A 15,446-nucleotide genomic window follows, 5' to 3' on the forward strand; every position below is an offset into this window, starting at 1 on the left:
GCAGCAGGATTAGCATAAAGTAAGGAGGAAGAAGAACCTTCTGGAGACTAGAATCACGTTTGAAGTGAGATAAATGTTCAGCATGTCTGAGAAGTTAAAATGTGGCCAGTGAGACTGATGAGGGGTGTGGTGCATGAGGAGGAGGATGTTGGAGATGAAGACAAGGAAGCGAGTGGAACCAAGATAGATCATGGGCTCTGAGAGGGTGGGAGGAAGTTTCGATTGTATACTTCATGCAAATGTGTGGCAACACCCACTGTTTCCATATTCCCCAAGTAAGTGGCTGAGTGGCAGTTTTCCTTCGTTATGCTATTTTAAGGGCTCCCTCCATAATCCAGGGGTCTGAACAGCAAGCTACTGGTAGCTGGTAGCCCTGAGGCTCCTCACACTCAAGCTTTTCGATTTGTGGAGGGGTATCTTTAAGCCTAAACTATGCTAACATATTCAGCTGACAACACTCTCTGGACCTCTCTGACCCCCTCTGGGTTTATAGAGTTTGAGAGTGGTGGTTCTTTATAACCAAGAGAAACTCATTGTCAACTGCTCAGTTGAGCAGTCTTTGCCCTGGATCTGTAATGCAGGCCAGCTGTGACATAGGCTGAGGGTGAGTTCAATGCCCATGCACAGCCTGTCACAAGTGGACAGGGAAGGTAACAGCCTGAGAGGGTTCCCTGGCCTGTCAGCATCATGGGTGCAGCATAGCATGGCCTCTTGCTGGCTGGGATTAGCCCAACTCAGTGTACAGAGAAGGTTTTGGAAGCACCAGACCTCAGTTTGCTGTCCCCAGATAAGTGACTTGTCCTGTTAATCTCAGCTTCCTCATCTTTGCAACAAAGACCCTAGATTCCCAGTAAGTGAATAGATCCTTCAGGACAGGGGCTGTGTGTTTCTCTCCATGATTTCCCCTAAAATGGCCAGCACAACTTGGGCCATCCATTGGATGTTTGTTGTATCAATAATTATGTAAATTTATTAACTGAATATTAAAAATAAACCTAAACTAAAATGGCCATGATGAGATAATGAGTTAATGTCCATTAAGTGCACAGGTTATAGATCAATACAAAAGATTTAGAGTGTGGCTGTGCATGTAGAAGCTTGGCCCTTGAGATAAACACATGATTTACATGCTGCATTTGTGTAGCATGGGATCGTGCTCGGTATACTGCTGAGGCCAGAGATCTCTCACATGGCACTTTCCTTGATTAACTGGGCAGCTGCAGTGTCCTGCTACCTCTGTGCTGAGGATGTGTTAGGGAAGCTGCATGTCTGTGTGTCCATTGGTCCATGCTGGCCAGCCATTCATGAAGTCTCTGTTGGTAGATACGAGTAGGCTGGGCCTCTGAGCTGTTACAGAAACCCTGGGCTGAATATGCAGGACCTTGGGGCCTCTGAGAAGACTTTTGGCTGAAGTACTGGCTCACCATGGAGAATCAGCCAAGCTTCATGTTCATCAGCACAGACTGTGCTCTGATGGATATCAGCTCGTACCCAGACTCTGACATTTTACTAGTCATATTAACAAACCTCACCACTTGAGCTCTCTCATCACTAACATCTGAGATAACAATAAATGCACCTACCTCACAGAATTATTGTGGCAAAATGAAAAGAAGGAACACATGCCTACTGCTCAGCTAAAGATCATAAAAGCTGGTTAATAGTTGCGGTCTAGTAGCCATATTGACCAGCAGTCCTATTGGCCCAGTATTGACGTGAACTGCCTTTTACTGAGAACATAGTGGGAACTGATGAATTCACATTGTTTTAATCCTCATAAGAGCCTGCAAAGTAATTCTTACTTGTCTGTTTTACCTGTTGAAGACCTGAGGTTCAGAATATAGATGACTTGTCCACAGTTGTAGTTAGAAAGTAGCAAAGCTCCTCTTCAGAGCTGGGTCATGCTGACCTGAGAGGTCATGATCTTTCCAGAACATTAGGTGATAGTGCAGCCAGCCCGCTCTCTGAGAGTCAGATTCTGGCATAGGGGATGATGAGACCGGCCAGAGCACACTGTGGGGCCAGTTTCCACTCTCCCACTCATTGACTGCAGTGTCAGGCAGGCTGCTTCATTTTGCTGATGTGTCTCTTCTTTTGGCTCCTTATAATTGTATGTATTTTTTATGCCCAATATTATTCCAGGACAAATGTAAGGCATTTACATGAAAACATCAAGTAAAATAAAAACCAAACCAATCAAAAAGAAAATTTAAACATGTAAGCAACAGAGGAAATATAAAACAAGTCACAGGCACAGACTGATTCCTAGAATGAGGCTAAACTAATGGACAGCATAATAATCTATACTGCTTATGAGGGAGCCAGAGTGATAATAGCCACTTCCTGAAGCCAGTTTTTCTACTTTCCAGACATATATAATTGCAGGTGTTTTCCTTCAATCAATAGCTGTGGAGACTGCTACACAATAGTTGCTCTATAAATGGGTATTAAGCTGCTAAACATTTATTGAATGCCCAGTCTGCATGCCATGGTCCATAAATGGGCTATAGCTCTTAACCCCCACCATACACATAAGTTGTAGCCTATAGACCCTGTCCTTTGCCAAAGCAAGGGACCATAGGCAAATTCAGAGAAATAGCTTAGTTCCTGGAACTAAGGGAAAGAAGATAACAGTAGTTTCAGACAAGACTGGGATCTGTTATTTACACAAGACCCTTTTTTCTGTTCATGGCATGGAGCATTGATTTCTGGACCTGCAGCCTTGTTCCTCTCAGGCATGCCCCAGCTGCAGACAGCTCACAGTTCTGTATGTACCAAACAACAGAGCCTCTTAAACAGCCATTGGCAGCAGTCAATTGACAACCTGAGATCCAAGCATCCCCCCAAGTAGACACCCATGTGCCCAGGCCAGAGAGGGTGGTGTTTCCAGCCCAGAAAGGGCTGCAATATAGAGACAGATGACATAATTAAGGAGGCCAGCATAATCCACTGGCAACATTTACCTATAGTCATAGAACACATGGCCTTCTGATTCAAGCAGAGTAATAAATCACTTCTTGCCAGAATAACAAGGAAACTGAGGTAGCCACTTTTGTTTATGATGACCCCTGGGGTAGGGGGAGCAGTCCACAGGGTCTCTATTGGGAGAAATTTTTAATAGAGCCTTGCAGTCAGCAAGTGGAGAAAAATGCACAGGCCTATTCCAGGGCAAGTCTGCTTCTCTGGGACCCTACATGCCCATACTGGTCCTGGTCCATTGCCCTCTGGAGGCACACAAAGGACATCAAATTCCTTCTGCATCCAGCAAGATATTGGGGGTGAGCAACCACCCTCTCCCCACTCATCTCCAGGTTGAGTATCCCCAGGTCCCCTTCTAACATCGTTTGAAACCCCCACTGCCCTGACTCCATTGAACAATCCAGCTAAGAGTCAAACTCTCTCCTTTCTCTGTGCATCAGCATTCACTTCAGCAGACTTGCAGGAGATCTCTGAACAGGGTGAGTGCACAGGGACTCTGTGCTTTCCTCCCTGGGGGCCCTTGTGTTTCTGTGAGCTCTCTCCTAGGGCACATTAGCTACCTGATGCTGCTGCTGCTGCTGCTACTACATTGCTCCCCAAGCTCCTTGGCCATCTGCTCCAGAGAGGTGCCCGCAGGTTGATGGTCTGTGGAATGCCCTGAGCCTCCTGTCTCAGAATGCAGGCTGAGGTAAACCTCAAGAACATTAGTGTGTTATACATCTGGAGAGAAGCCATTCTCTCATCAATTGCCTTTAATCTGAGCAATTGATAAATCACTACTCCTTCTCCCTTGTCATATCTCTATGCTACAGGGAGCAAACAGAGGCACAGAATGTATACTTGATTAAAATCCAGAGAAAACACAAAAGCCTGATTTAACTTAATTAGTTCTTTCCCTTTTCCCAGTTTTGCAAATGAGCCTCTGAATGGATGAGTCGGAGGCCCTCCTCCTTGGCCTTCCCCTGATGGGGCTTAGGCTCAAGAGCCCATGATGAGAAGATCCCAGTCAAAATCTGTGAGGTAGGAGACAAAAGGTGGTAGACCTGACAGCAACATGGGCAGAGCACTGGGGCTCAGCAGACCTTTATTCTCCTTCCAGCTCTGACAGCAGCTGGCTGAGTGACCCCAGGTTAAACTGATGATCTCTAATGATGCCTGCCCCTCCAATAGGTGACCCTCAGTGCTGGAATGTGTGCATTAGTCAGGCAACTGGAGTTTACCCCTAAGCCTGACCACCCTCTAGGCCTTTTCACTTGGACACCTCTGCCACATTTTGAGTTTTGGTGGACCACAGCAGAGCCTGTCCTTATGCCCTGTAGGCCCTGTAGTTCTGCCCCCTTCACCCACCAGGATGTCACCTCACAGACATGTGTGAGTGGTGGGCTTAAGGCTTAGATGTCCCTAGGAATTAGAGCTCCGGTTATCAGGCTGCTTCCTGGCAAAAGGCCACTGAGCTTACCCATACTCTTCACTTCCACCCTCTCTGCTAAGGCCAGGTCACCTGGTCAAGGACCAGGGTAAACAACTGTGGCAGGAAACAGGGGTGGTTGATGACAGAATATTTTACTCAAGGGGGCTGACCAGGTGTCCAGACAGAGCCTTTAGAAACTTGATCATGCCCCGGGGAAAAGAGAAGATCAGGGTCAAGGGATGTATTCACACCAGCAAATAACATGGGAAGCTAAGTATAAGGCAATGCAAACTAGATGCACTGTATTCATTTCTGGTGGAGGGAATCCATGTATATTGTCTCAGGCTGAATATGCCTACCTATACAGCACTCCTCCCCACTTCCTCCAACACTCCTACCATTTCCTAGTAATAATTACCAGGAAGCTGATCTGGGGAGGACCAGGACAAGGCATGTAATGAGGGCCGGGCCCCTCTCTGCCCCAGCAGAGAGCATCTTACCCCTAGTCGATGTACAGATAACTGTGGAGTCCATCTGCTTCTCTGACCTCACTTTTTTTCAAGTCTCCACATTGACTCCTCCTACTTTGCATTTATCTTAAAAAGTAGATAATGGTGGAAAGAAGGGACTAGTTAAAGAACATATACGAATGACCCATGGACATGGACAACAGTGTGAGAATTGACTGTGGAAGTAGGGGGTGGGATAGGCAGAGGAGAACAAAGGGGGAAAATTGGGACAACTATAATAGAATAACAATAAAAAAATCTTAAAATAAAAATAAGTAATTACTAGGCCCTTGCCAGATCCAATTAATTATTCATTAATTTTAAATTACTGGGACTATCTAGCTAACTCCTTCTCATCCTCAGGCTACAGGAGTCATTTCCTCTGGGAAGCCCTCCCTGCTCTTCTGGGTCTGATCAGATACCCTCCTTCATCTCCAGAATGTCCTCTCTGTCACAGTTACTGCCCTATGCTGACATCGCCTTCTCACATCACATTTCCCGGAGATACTATGCACCTTCACGGGAAGGGATCATATACTTCCTGCTGTGTAGCCCAGGACCTGGCACAGAACCAGTGAGGGTGAGAGGAGGATCAAGTACTGGCACACAGTCAGTGCTGAGGAAAAGGTGATGAATGAACAAGTTTGTCTTGGCTCTCATCTCCTAAGAGGAGGTTATCCTCCCACCTCAGCAGAGGGGGCTACCAGAGCTGCTTTGATGATTGTGCCTACCTCTGGGAGAAGAGGTCCCTGTAGGGGCTGCCGTGCTGCAGGGCAATCCCGTAGCCCTTGCTGCTGACACTGTTGCTGATGACGGTCACAGAGCAGTCGTCGTCAGTCAGGGCTGCGTACTCCACCACAGCCACATCCCATAGAAAGGCATAGTTCCCCTTCTTTGCCTGAAAGACGAAAGTTATCATGCAATCAGACAGGCCTGGCCTGCTGTATTAGTTTCAAGCAGTGAGGCATCTCGATGGTGGGATTTTAAGGGACTCTTCTAAATAGCTCCTCCTGCCCACCATCCAGCACCACAAACTCTCCTCCAATTTTCTGCTCTACAGATTCCACCACTGGTTGATATCATTGACTGAGGTTACACAGAAAAGCATGGGATGCTGCCTCTAGCAGGCTCAGTGCACCACATCTCAGAGTGGCATAGACCTGTTTTTCAGAGTAGCAGGCTCACCTTGGACATGACAAAAAGTCTGACCCCAGGGAACTGAGATTTTTCCAACCAGAGATTTAGGGGGAGCATAATAGTATCAACTTATTACTACACAAACCTGGTCTGGGCCCTGCTTAGGGTGAACATGGGAGATAGCCCTAGGTTCAGAGGCCCAAAGTAGCTGTGACTAAATATCTAAACCAGGGTCTTATTATGCAAGGGGAAGACCCATTAAGGACATGATCCTGACATTATGGTACCAGGTTGGTTTCTGCCATTTGCCTTTCACCGAGTATTTTACCCATACAAGAGTATGCACATACAAAGGGACATAAAGGAAAAGAATAAACAAATTGGACCTCATCAAATTAAGAAGCTTCTGCACGGCTAAAGAAAACAGCATTAAAATGAAAAGAGAACCAACAGTATGGGAAAACATATTTGCCAATGATACCTCAGACAAGAGCCCAATCTCCAAAATATATAAAGAACTCAAATGACTCTACTCCAGGAAGAAAAAAAGAAAAAAACTATTAAAAAATGGGCAAAAGACTTGAACAGATACTTCCCCAAGGAGGACATACAGTGGGCCCAGAGACATATTAAAGGACGCTCAGCATCACTAGCCATCAGAGAGATGCAAATTAAAACCACAATGAGATAGCAGTTCACACCAGTCACAATGGCCATCATAAACAAATCCACACATAAGTGTTGGAGAGGATGCATAGAAAAGGGAACCCTAGTGCACTGTTGGTGGGAACGCAGACTGGTGCAGCCACTGTGGAAAACAGTATGGAATTTCCTCAGAAAACTAAAAATGGAACTGCCTTTTGACCGCACAATTCCACTGCTGGATTATATCCTAAGAACCTTGAAACACCAATCCAAAAGAACCTATGCAGTCCTATGTTCATAGCAGCACAATTTATAAGAGCCAAGAGCTAGAAACAGCCTAAATGCCCATCAGTAAATGTGTGGATCAAAAAACTGTGGTACATTTACACAATGGAATTCTATGCAGCAGAGAGGAAGAAGGAGCTCCTACCCTTTGCAACAGCATGGATGGAACTGGAGAGCATTATTGTAAGTGAAATAAGCCAGGCGGTGAGGTACAAATACCATATGATCTCACCTTTAAGTGGAACCTAATCAACAAAAGAAAAAAGCAAGCAATATATAACCAGAGACACTGAAATTAAGAACAATCTGAGAGTAACCAGAGGGGAGGTGGGAGGGGATAATGGGAGGGAAGGGTTTTCAGGAACTACTATAAAGGACACATAGACAAAACCAAGGAAGGGTGGAAGCAAGGGAGGGAGGTGGGTTTGGCTGGGGTCGGGGAGAGGGATGGGGGGGAAATGCAGACAACTGTAATTCAACAACAATAAATTTTTTTTTAAAAAAAAGAGTATGCACACACATACACACATGCACAAACACATACGTATACACACCTGCATGCACACATTTATGTATACACATTCACACATACACAGGACCTAGTTTTTGGTGTCACTGTTTCTGTGTCAATGCAATAGTTGCAGATTATCCCTTTAGGGATTTGCCTGCAGCCACAGCTGAAGTCCCACTCCAGCACAACCATCCATAGCAGACGCTCAATTCTATCCTGAGCCATTTTGTCTAGAGTTTGGGCACTCAGAAAAAAATGTAAGCTGCTTTGCATTTTGGAAGGAGATGCAAACCAGGAATTGTTACTTGGCCAGCTTAAAATAGAGCATAATATTCTTAATGCAGAAAAGGTTTTGGTTTTATTTCTATAGTGAGCATACACCTCTTTGCCTTTTCCTTCCCTCCCACCATAGCTCCCACAGATGCTAGAGGACCTCAGTCTGGGGGTGGTGTCTGGGCTGAAACATCTCAGGCAACAAAAGGCCATGTTGGCAAGCCACCAGCTTCACAGTGTTGTCAAGGGTGTGTTCCTGTCTCCTTTCTTTATTCAGTTCAGTCTTTATGTCTACTGAGACTTTCCAAAGAGTACCAGAGTTGCTTACATGAAGCTGGTCAAGAGTTGACTTTCTTTGGGACCCAAAGTGCTGATTGGCCAAAATAGCTCATTTTCTCATCACAAGTTTTACATCAGAAGGATTTGTGAGCAGAATGTGACATCCCTGGAACAGGCTGCTACTGGCCATTCATGCAATTTTGTCCGGTGACACACCTGTGCCACCCACTGACTTTCACCTCAGGAAAACAATTCAAGGATTACATCAAAGTCTCATTCCTGGCCATCCCAATTTCAGAAGCCCCTAAAGGACTTTGACCCAGGTTGCAAAATTACACTCATCTCTCTCCCTCCATATGGGAAGATAACAGCCTTCAGAACATTTTCTTGCTGACAAACAAGTTTTCTCATGAAAAGATATACATTTTCCACCTCTTAGTAACCAAGCTTCTCAGCAAAATGACTTATGACCTAGTATTTGGCTTTAGTCTGACTTTGGAGCATTTTACATCTATGGTCACAATTCAACATGACAATCAGACATCGTTATTTGTACGATTTCAAAAGGGCATGTCATGCTGAAGGAAAAATTAAGATCAGGTTTGCTTCTACCTTTCAAGTGATGTTCCACAAAGGAAAAAGAAATAAGCTGGACTACATCAAGTGGAAACTGATTCTGACAAAAGCCTGGCATGGCCATTCTGATGGGGCACTTGGATTTCTTCAAGCCTCAAGCATTTGTGGCTCCAGTTTGGGCTGACAGGTGAGCACAGTTGCATGAAGGAAGTTGCATTTATAGTCTTGTCAGCCTAAGCTGAGAAGGCAGAAAACATATGGCATGGATACTGGCAATATCTCAATGGCCAATCCCTGCTAACCAGGGATGCAGACAAGAAGAAGGGAAAGTATTGTAGAAGTTCTCTTGTTGAAATGCTGACTGACCCCAGACCCTCAATCTCATTTGTAAACAGGGCCTAGATTTACTATTATATTTCTTTTGTCTGCTTCAAGAAGCATGTGGCTGATACCTAACAATGCCAGAACAGGGAGGACCCCGAGGGGCTGATGTGCCACATCTTGTATGTGGGCCAAATCAGAAGCTCCAGCTCCAGTGGGGCTCTACTCTTATGAAACACTCTCCATCCCAACCTCCCTTCCTCACTTCTTCAGAATCCTAGAGCTTCCTAGGTCCTCCTTAGGATCATGTAACTCCATGTTAGTGGTTCAGCCTTGCTCCTTGAGCATAGTGTGGTGAAAAGAGCAGGATTCTGGGTGAAGACACACCTACTCCACATCTCAGCCCTTCAGTGAGCCTAAAGTTTTTGGGACCTATAATCACTTCCTAGAGGATTATTCTGAGTATGAAATTAACAAGATGCAAGGCACTTCACCTGGCACATAATGAGGGCTCAACACAAGTTCTGTCTCATTCTCCTTCCTATGGTCTGTGCTTGATTCAGATCAATCTGTCAGCTGTTTTTCCTCCACCATGACCAAGTCAGAAACCACTCTGTGAGAGTGTGTGGATGGTATGTGTGTGTGTGCACAGGAGAATCTGTGCACATGAATGTATGCATTTGTGTGTGTGAATGTGTGCATGTGTGTGCTTGGGAATGTGTATTTGTGCATGTATGAGTATAAGCCCACAACCCCCAGGGAAGCAGCAGAAAAGTGAACACAGGTATGAAGCACATGGAGAGCCACAAAGGGTTCAGGAAAAGCAGACCTTTAGCTTGAGATAAGGAGCCTATCTTTCTCTGGTCTCTCAAAACAATAGAAAGACTGTCCAAAATGACATAAAATGTAGGGCAGACCATCAGCAGGATCCTCAGGCATGTTCATAGCCCACCCCAGGAATCTGTAGGGAAACCTGCCACCCTTTACCTGGATCAGTCCCTGGACCAGCAAGAACAGGCACACCACCAGGCTCATGGGAGGGCCAGATGAGCTCTCACACAATTGTATAATGGTTGCTTTCTTCAAGTGTCTACAGGATACAAAGTCAATTTGGCTCCTGGCTTCAAAACAGAGTAAATAGAATAGAGCTGGACAATGAGATAACACAACCAACTGAGAGGCAAGGTCATCTGGTAGGATGGATGCTGTATTTGTGTGTGTGTGTGTGTGGCCATAAGAAACCCATTGTGGTGGTTCCAGGGAGGCTATCCATTACTTGGGCAAGAAGACCTAGATGATGAAGATGTGCTAGGGCTATGGCAGCAGACAGTAGCTCCTGATGGCCAGGCACTAGTTTTGCAAGACAATTTCTGCAAATAATGTCCCATCCAATTCTGGCATTTCCATGTTCTAGAGAAATACAGTCAATAGTGAGGAGCACAGCAAGGGCTAGAGAGGGTAACAAATAATTTCTCATGCCTCCATATCCTTATTCTTACAGTACCTTCTCTTTGATTTCTTAACTTTCTTTATAAAGTCTTCAACTCCATTTGATAGACAGTGCTGCATGGTATGTTGGCGAGAGCAAGAGTCTGGATATGGGTAGACCTGGCCTTCCCCTAGTGTCCTTGGCCAGCCACCTGAACTTTCTGGGCCTAAGAGACCTCATCTGGAACTCATTGGTTTATCACAGAAACAGATACCATGGTAAATGACTGATGCATTGAAGGAACTCAAACAATAAAACACTATCCTACATTCCACATTCAATGTAGGATAGTGTGGGAGTGGGAATGGGCAGGGGAGAATAATGGGGGAGAAAGGGGAACAACTGTAATTGAACAACAATAAAAATGAGTTAAAAAAGACACTATTCTCATGATCATGATAATCATACCAGCATCATCCTTACAGCTTAAGGGTTGGATCCTCATTAAAATGCAATTGCCTTGGGGGAAATAATACTTGAACTTGTCCTCACTCATTAGCCTGGTAACTTAGAAAGACTATTAGACTGGGCCATAGTCCTGGCCCAGTTATTGACTCATTACCAATTTTTATAAGTGGAAAACAGTCCAGAAAATCCTTAAGGTTTTCTCCAGCTTTAACATCCTCTATGCCAGTGGTTATCAAATTGTTTTCCCTGGAGCATCAGGAGAACTTTTCTCAGGCTTTATATCAGACCCACTGAATAAGACTCTGGAAGTGTGTGGCCCAAAAACCTATGTTTTAACAATCTCTTCAGGTGATCCTGATGTGTGCTAAAGTTGAGAGCCAAAGATATAGACCACAGTATCAATTAATTTCTGGCCTTCTTTTGAGACCATGTTTAGTATTATGTCTCAAGGGTCTTGGGTTAGAGCAATAAATAGAGGAGGAGAAATCATAGGGTTGAGAGACCAAGGCTATTGAGAACAAATATTAAAGGAAAGTCACAATGATGTCTTCTTCCCACAGAGCCCTCTACTTGATGCTTTCCCATGCATCCTCTTTTTAGTAAGTTCAGGACAAACTTCCATGGTACAAATAATATCCATTTTCCAAGGGAATCAAGGCTCTGAAAGGACTATGCCCAAGATCACAGAATCAGCTACTGGCAGAGCTTGAATATCTCACCAGATCAACTTGACTACAAACAGTCTTACTGTCTTACACATCAGAAGTACAGCTACAGTATCCTGGAAGAGCCATACAGAGTACCCAAGCAGTTGCCTCTGTTACACTGCTGCTTTTTTTCTCTTATGCTACTGAATCCTGGCCAAGCTTTTGCTAATGATGTCTGCCTCCAGCACCTAACCCCATAGAAGCTTTATGGCTGCATGCACTTTCAGGGCATCTGGCACTCTGGGAAGAAACAGTCTTACTTAGTAAGCTTAGTATTGCCTTAGTGGGAGATGGTTTCTTATATCTCCAAGGGAGAAGAAGTGGGTTTGGTATAAAGGAAAAGGGAAAGCCCTCACTGGGAAGAATCAATGTCTCTTCCCTTGAAGTCTGAAATTGCACACCATCAGTAGGGCAAAGAAACACATTGATTTTCAATGATTTGTCAAAATTTAAAATTGTCCAAAGACCATGATAAACAACATTCTAGTCTGAGGTATTCTATGGAAAAGATTAAAAATGATCTAAAAGAAAGAGTAAATTGGGTTGCCCAGATACAAAACAGATTACAAAGAGAAAATAATACAGAATGAAAAATGTCATCCTAGGGAATGAAAACAACCTCAGAATACATGAATAGAGGATAGGCATTCATGTGGTCAAACATCCCATAAACAAGCACAGGGATAAGGCCATGCAGACACTCCCCATGTATGTGCACACACACAGTAGCTTCTAAGTCTCTACGCCATTCATGTCCTTTCACTGTCCAAGCATGACATCTGGCATACAGTCAGTGCTGAATAAATATGTATAAAATGATTGGTGAAGAATAGAAGGGATGAATACTAAAATCTGGAAAGCCTGGGTCTTGAATCAAAGTGAGCTGGGTAGGGTATGTCCTGTTTGCCCCTCCAGGTCTGCCCCCTATGCTTGTCCTTTCTGTTTGCTCCTCCAGAGGTGACCCTCAGGAGCAGCATCAATAGGCACCTTCAGCCTCTGGCTAGGAGTCACTTTCTATGATTCCAGAACAGGTCAAGTAATAATACAACAACAAACATAACAATAAGCACATTCATTCAAGCATATGTCCTCAAACTTAAGAGGGCATGAGAATCACCTGGGGGACAAGTTTAAGTACAGATTACTAATTCCTCCCAACCCCCACTCCCATACCCAGCTTTGCATTCATTAGGTCTAAAGTGGGGCCCAAGAATTTAATTTCTAACACATTCCTAGATAATGCTGAGGCTGCTGGTCCAAGGGCCATGCTTTTAGAACTCCTGTTTTAAAATATACTCTTCAGATGAACAGTTCAAAATGCTGGTAATAAGGATGCTCACAGATTTGGCTGAATTTGGTCAAAAACTAGATGAAAAAATGAAGGCTATGCTAAGAGAAACAAAGAAAAATGTACAGGGAACCAATAGTGATGCGAAGGAAACTGGGACTCAAATCAACAGTGTGGACCAGAAGGAAGAAAGAAACATCCAACCAGAAAAGAATGAAGAAACTAGAATTCAGAAAAATGAGGAGAGGCTTAGGAACCTCCAGGACATCCTGAAACGTTCCAACATCTGAATTATAGGGGTGCCAGAAGGAGAATAGGAAGAACAAAAAATGGAAAACTTATTGGAACAAATAATGAAGGAGAACTTCCCTCATCTGGCAAAGGAAATAGACTTCCAGGAAGTCCAGGAAGCTCAGAGAGTCCCAAAGAAGCTGGATCCAAGGAGGAACACACCAAGGCACATCATAATTACATTACCCAAGATTAAGCAAAAGGAGAGAATCTTAGAAGCAGAAAGAGAAAAGGACACAGTTACCTACAAAGGACTTCCCATAAGAGTGTCAGCTGATTTCTCCAAAGAGACCTTACAGGCAAGAAGGGGCTGGCAAGAAGTATTCCAAGTCATGAAAGGCAAGGACCTACATCCAAGATTACTCTATCCAGCAAAGCTTTCATTAAGAATGGAAGGGCAGAAAAAGTGCTTCTCAGATAAAGTCAAGTTAAAGAAGTTCATCATCACCAAGCCCTTATTATATGAAATGTTAAAGGGACTTACCTAAGAAAAAGAAGATAAAAAATATGAACAGTAAAAATGACAGCAAACTCACAGTTATTAAGCACACTTAAAACAAAAACAAAAGCAAACTAAGCAAACAACTAGAACAGGAACAGAACCACAGAAATGGAGATCACATGGAGGGTTATCAATAGGGGAGCAGGAGGGGGAGAGTGGGGGGAAAGGTACAGAGAATAAGTAGCATAAATGATAGGTGGAAAATAGACAGGGGGAGGGTAAGAATAGTGTAGGAAATGTAGAAGCCAAAGAACTTGTAAGTATGACCCATGGACATGAACTATAGGGGGGGAATGTGGGAGGGAGGAGGTGGGCAGGATGGAGTGGAGTGAAGGGGGGGAAATGGGACAATTGTAATAGCATAATCAATAAATATATTTAAATATATATATATATATATATATACACACTCTTTAAGGCATCACACTAATCCTTTTAACATCACCTATAATCCTTATCATGACTGTGGGAAGACCCAGTACTGTTATTCCTATTTTTCATATGGCTTTGTTCAGTAGTTAACTTGCCCAACATCTCATCTCTGGCAAAAGATGAATTGCAAAAACCAAACCCAGTTCTTGTTAATTGAAATCCCACACTATTCACTACATTAAGTTGCCTTAAGTGAGCATTTTACTTCATTGAGACAAAGCTCAAGCGAGACCCATGAAACTATAACCTGAAGCCAGGGTGCCTTTCCTCCCAGTGTTTTTTTTTTTTTTTAACCATAAAGGGTTGTTGGAAACTGGCAATTCAAACTATAATGCTGGAAGGAGAGAGAAGTAGTAAAATTACATGTGATCACAATTAATATTAAAGATTACCCCTTAATGTGTTGAGAGACCATCCCTGTGGCTTTATGTTGAAGAGTCTCATTCTGTAACCCCACTTGTGGCTAAGGATTCCTTTATGGTCTTTGCTAAAATGTCAGCCTTGAGAGTGAGAACTCACACAATAGCCTTACAGCACTCTGAGGAGCTACAAAAGAGGTCACATTCTGCCCAAAAAGATCCTAATGGACTCCCATTGCTCACAGAGCAAGCTCTGAACTCTACTTGTCAGAATGTACAGCTTTTTAAAGTCAAAGAATCAGAAAGATTTGCCACCAGAGGGGCCTACCAGGGGCACTGCCTTAATAGAAACCTGCCACATAGCTCAGGGATGACAAACACTTACTACAAAGTGTTGTGATCACCCCTCAACACCTTATGTATAACTAACTGAGGTCTGAGATCTGGGTCTCACAGAACATGTCCAAGACCTTCTCCATGTGGAGTCTTAAAATAGTGGATATACCCCATTCACTCTGTCCTTGCCATTTCTTCACCATTTCTGTTTTCTTTATCTGATCCTTGGGAGGCACACTTTTATTGTTCTCTCTACTCTTCCTGATTCGAGTTAATCTGCTTCACATCTCTCACTCTTCTCTCTCTCCCTCTTCATCTCTCCTCTTTCTCTTTCTGTCTCTCTCTCTCTCTCACACACACACACACAAATTTTAAAACACAGGGTTCAAAGATAATCTTAATACATGTATGTTGGCGAGTAAAGAAACTCTTAGAGCTACCTATCCCAGTGGAGACCACAACTCCTACTCAAATAGGTTTCCTATTATTGATGACGACAATGGTGATGGTAATAATATTAGTAATAATAATAAACACATGCATGGTAGAAAGAGTCTGATAATCTTTGGGCAAATTTTTTAACCTTTTTGAGTTTTGCATTCCTTATTTTCAAAAGAGAAATATCATAAAATACCCTGGTGAAGATAAAATACATATGATAATGTTTTATAAATGTTATTTCCCTTCCCTCTTTCTCCCTTTTTGCTC

The 15,446-nt window shown here is 43.6% G+C and overlaps 1 protein-coding gene across 4 annotated transcripts in view; it reads right to left on the bottom strand.

The window, feature by feature from the left end:
- GRID1 (glutamate ionotropic receptor delta type subunit 1) overlaps positions 1-15,446 on the bottom strand; it is a 725,082-nt gene that overhangs the window by 11,400 nt on the left and 698,236 nt on the right. For all 4 annotated transcript variants that reach the window (XM_053923340.1, XM_024561244.3, XM_053923339.1 and 1 more), the window contains one exon: positions 5,631-5,797. In XM_053923340.1, coding sequence (XP_053779315.1) covers positions 5,631-5,797 — 167 coding nt within the window. The remainder of the gene's footprint in view (positions 1-5,630; positions 5,798-15,446) is intronic.

The sequence above is a fragment of the Desmodus rotundus genome, chromosome 4, assembly GCF_022682495.2.
Source record: "Desmodus rotundus isolate HL8 chromosome 4, HLdesRot8A.1, whole genome shotgun sequence".
Classification (NCBI taxonomy): Eukaryota; Metazoa; Chordata; class Mammalia; order Chiroptera; family Phyllostomidae; genus Desmodus; species Desmodus rotundus.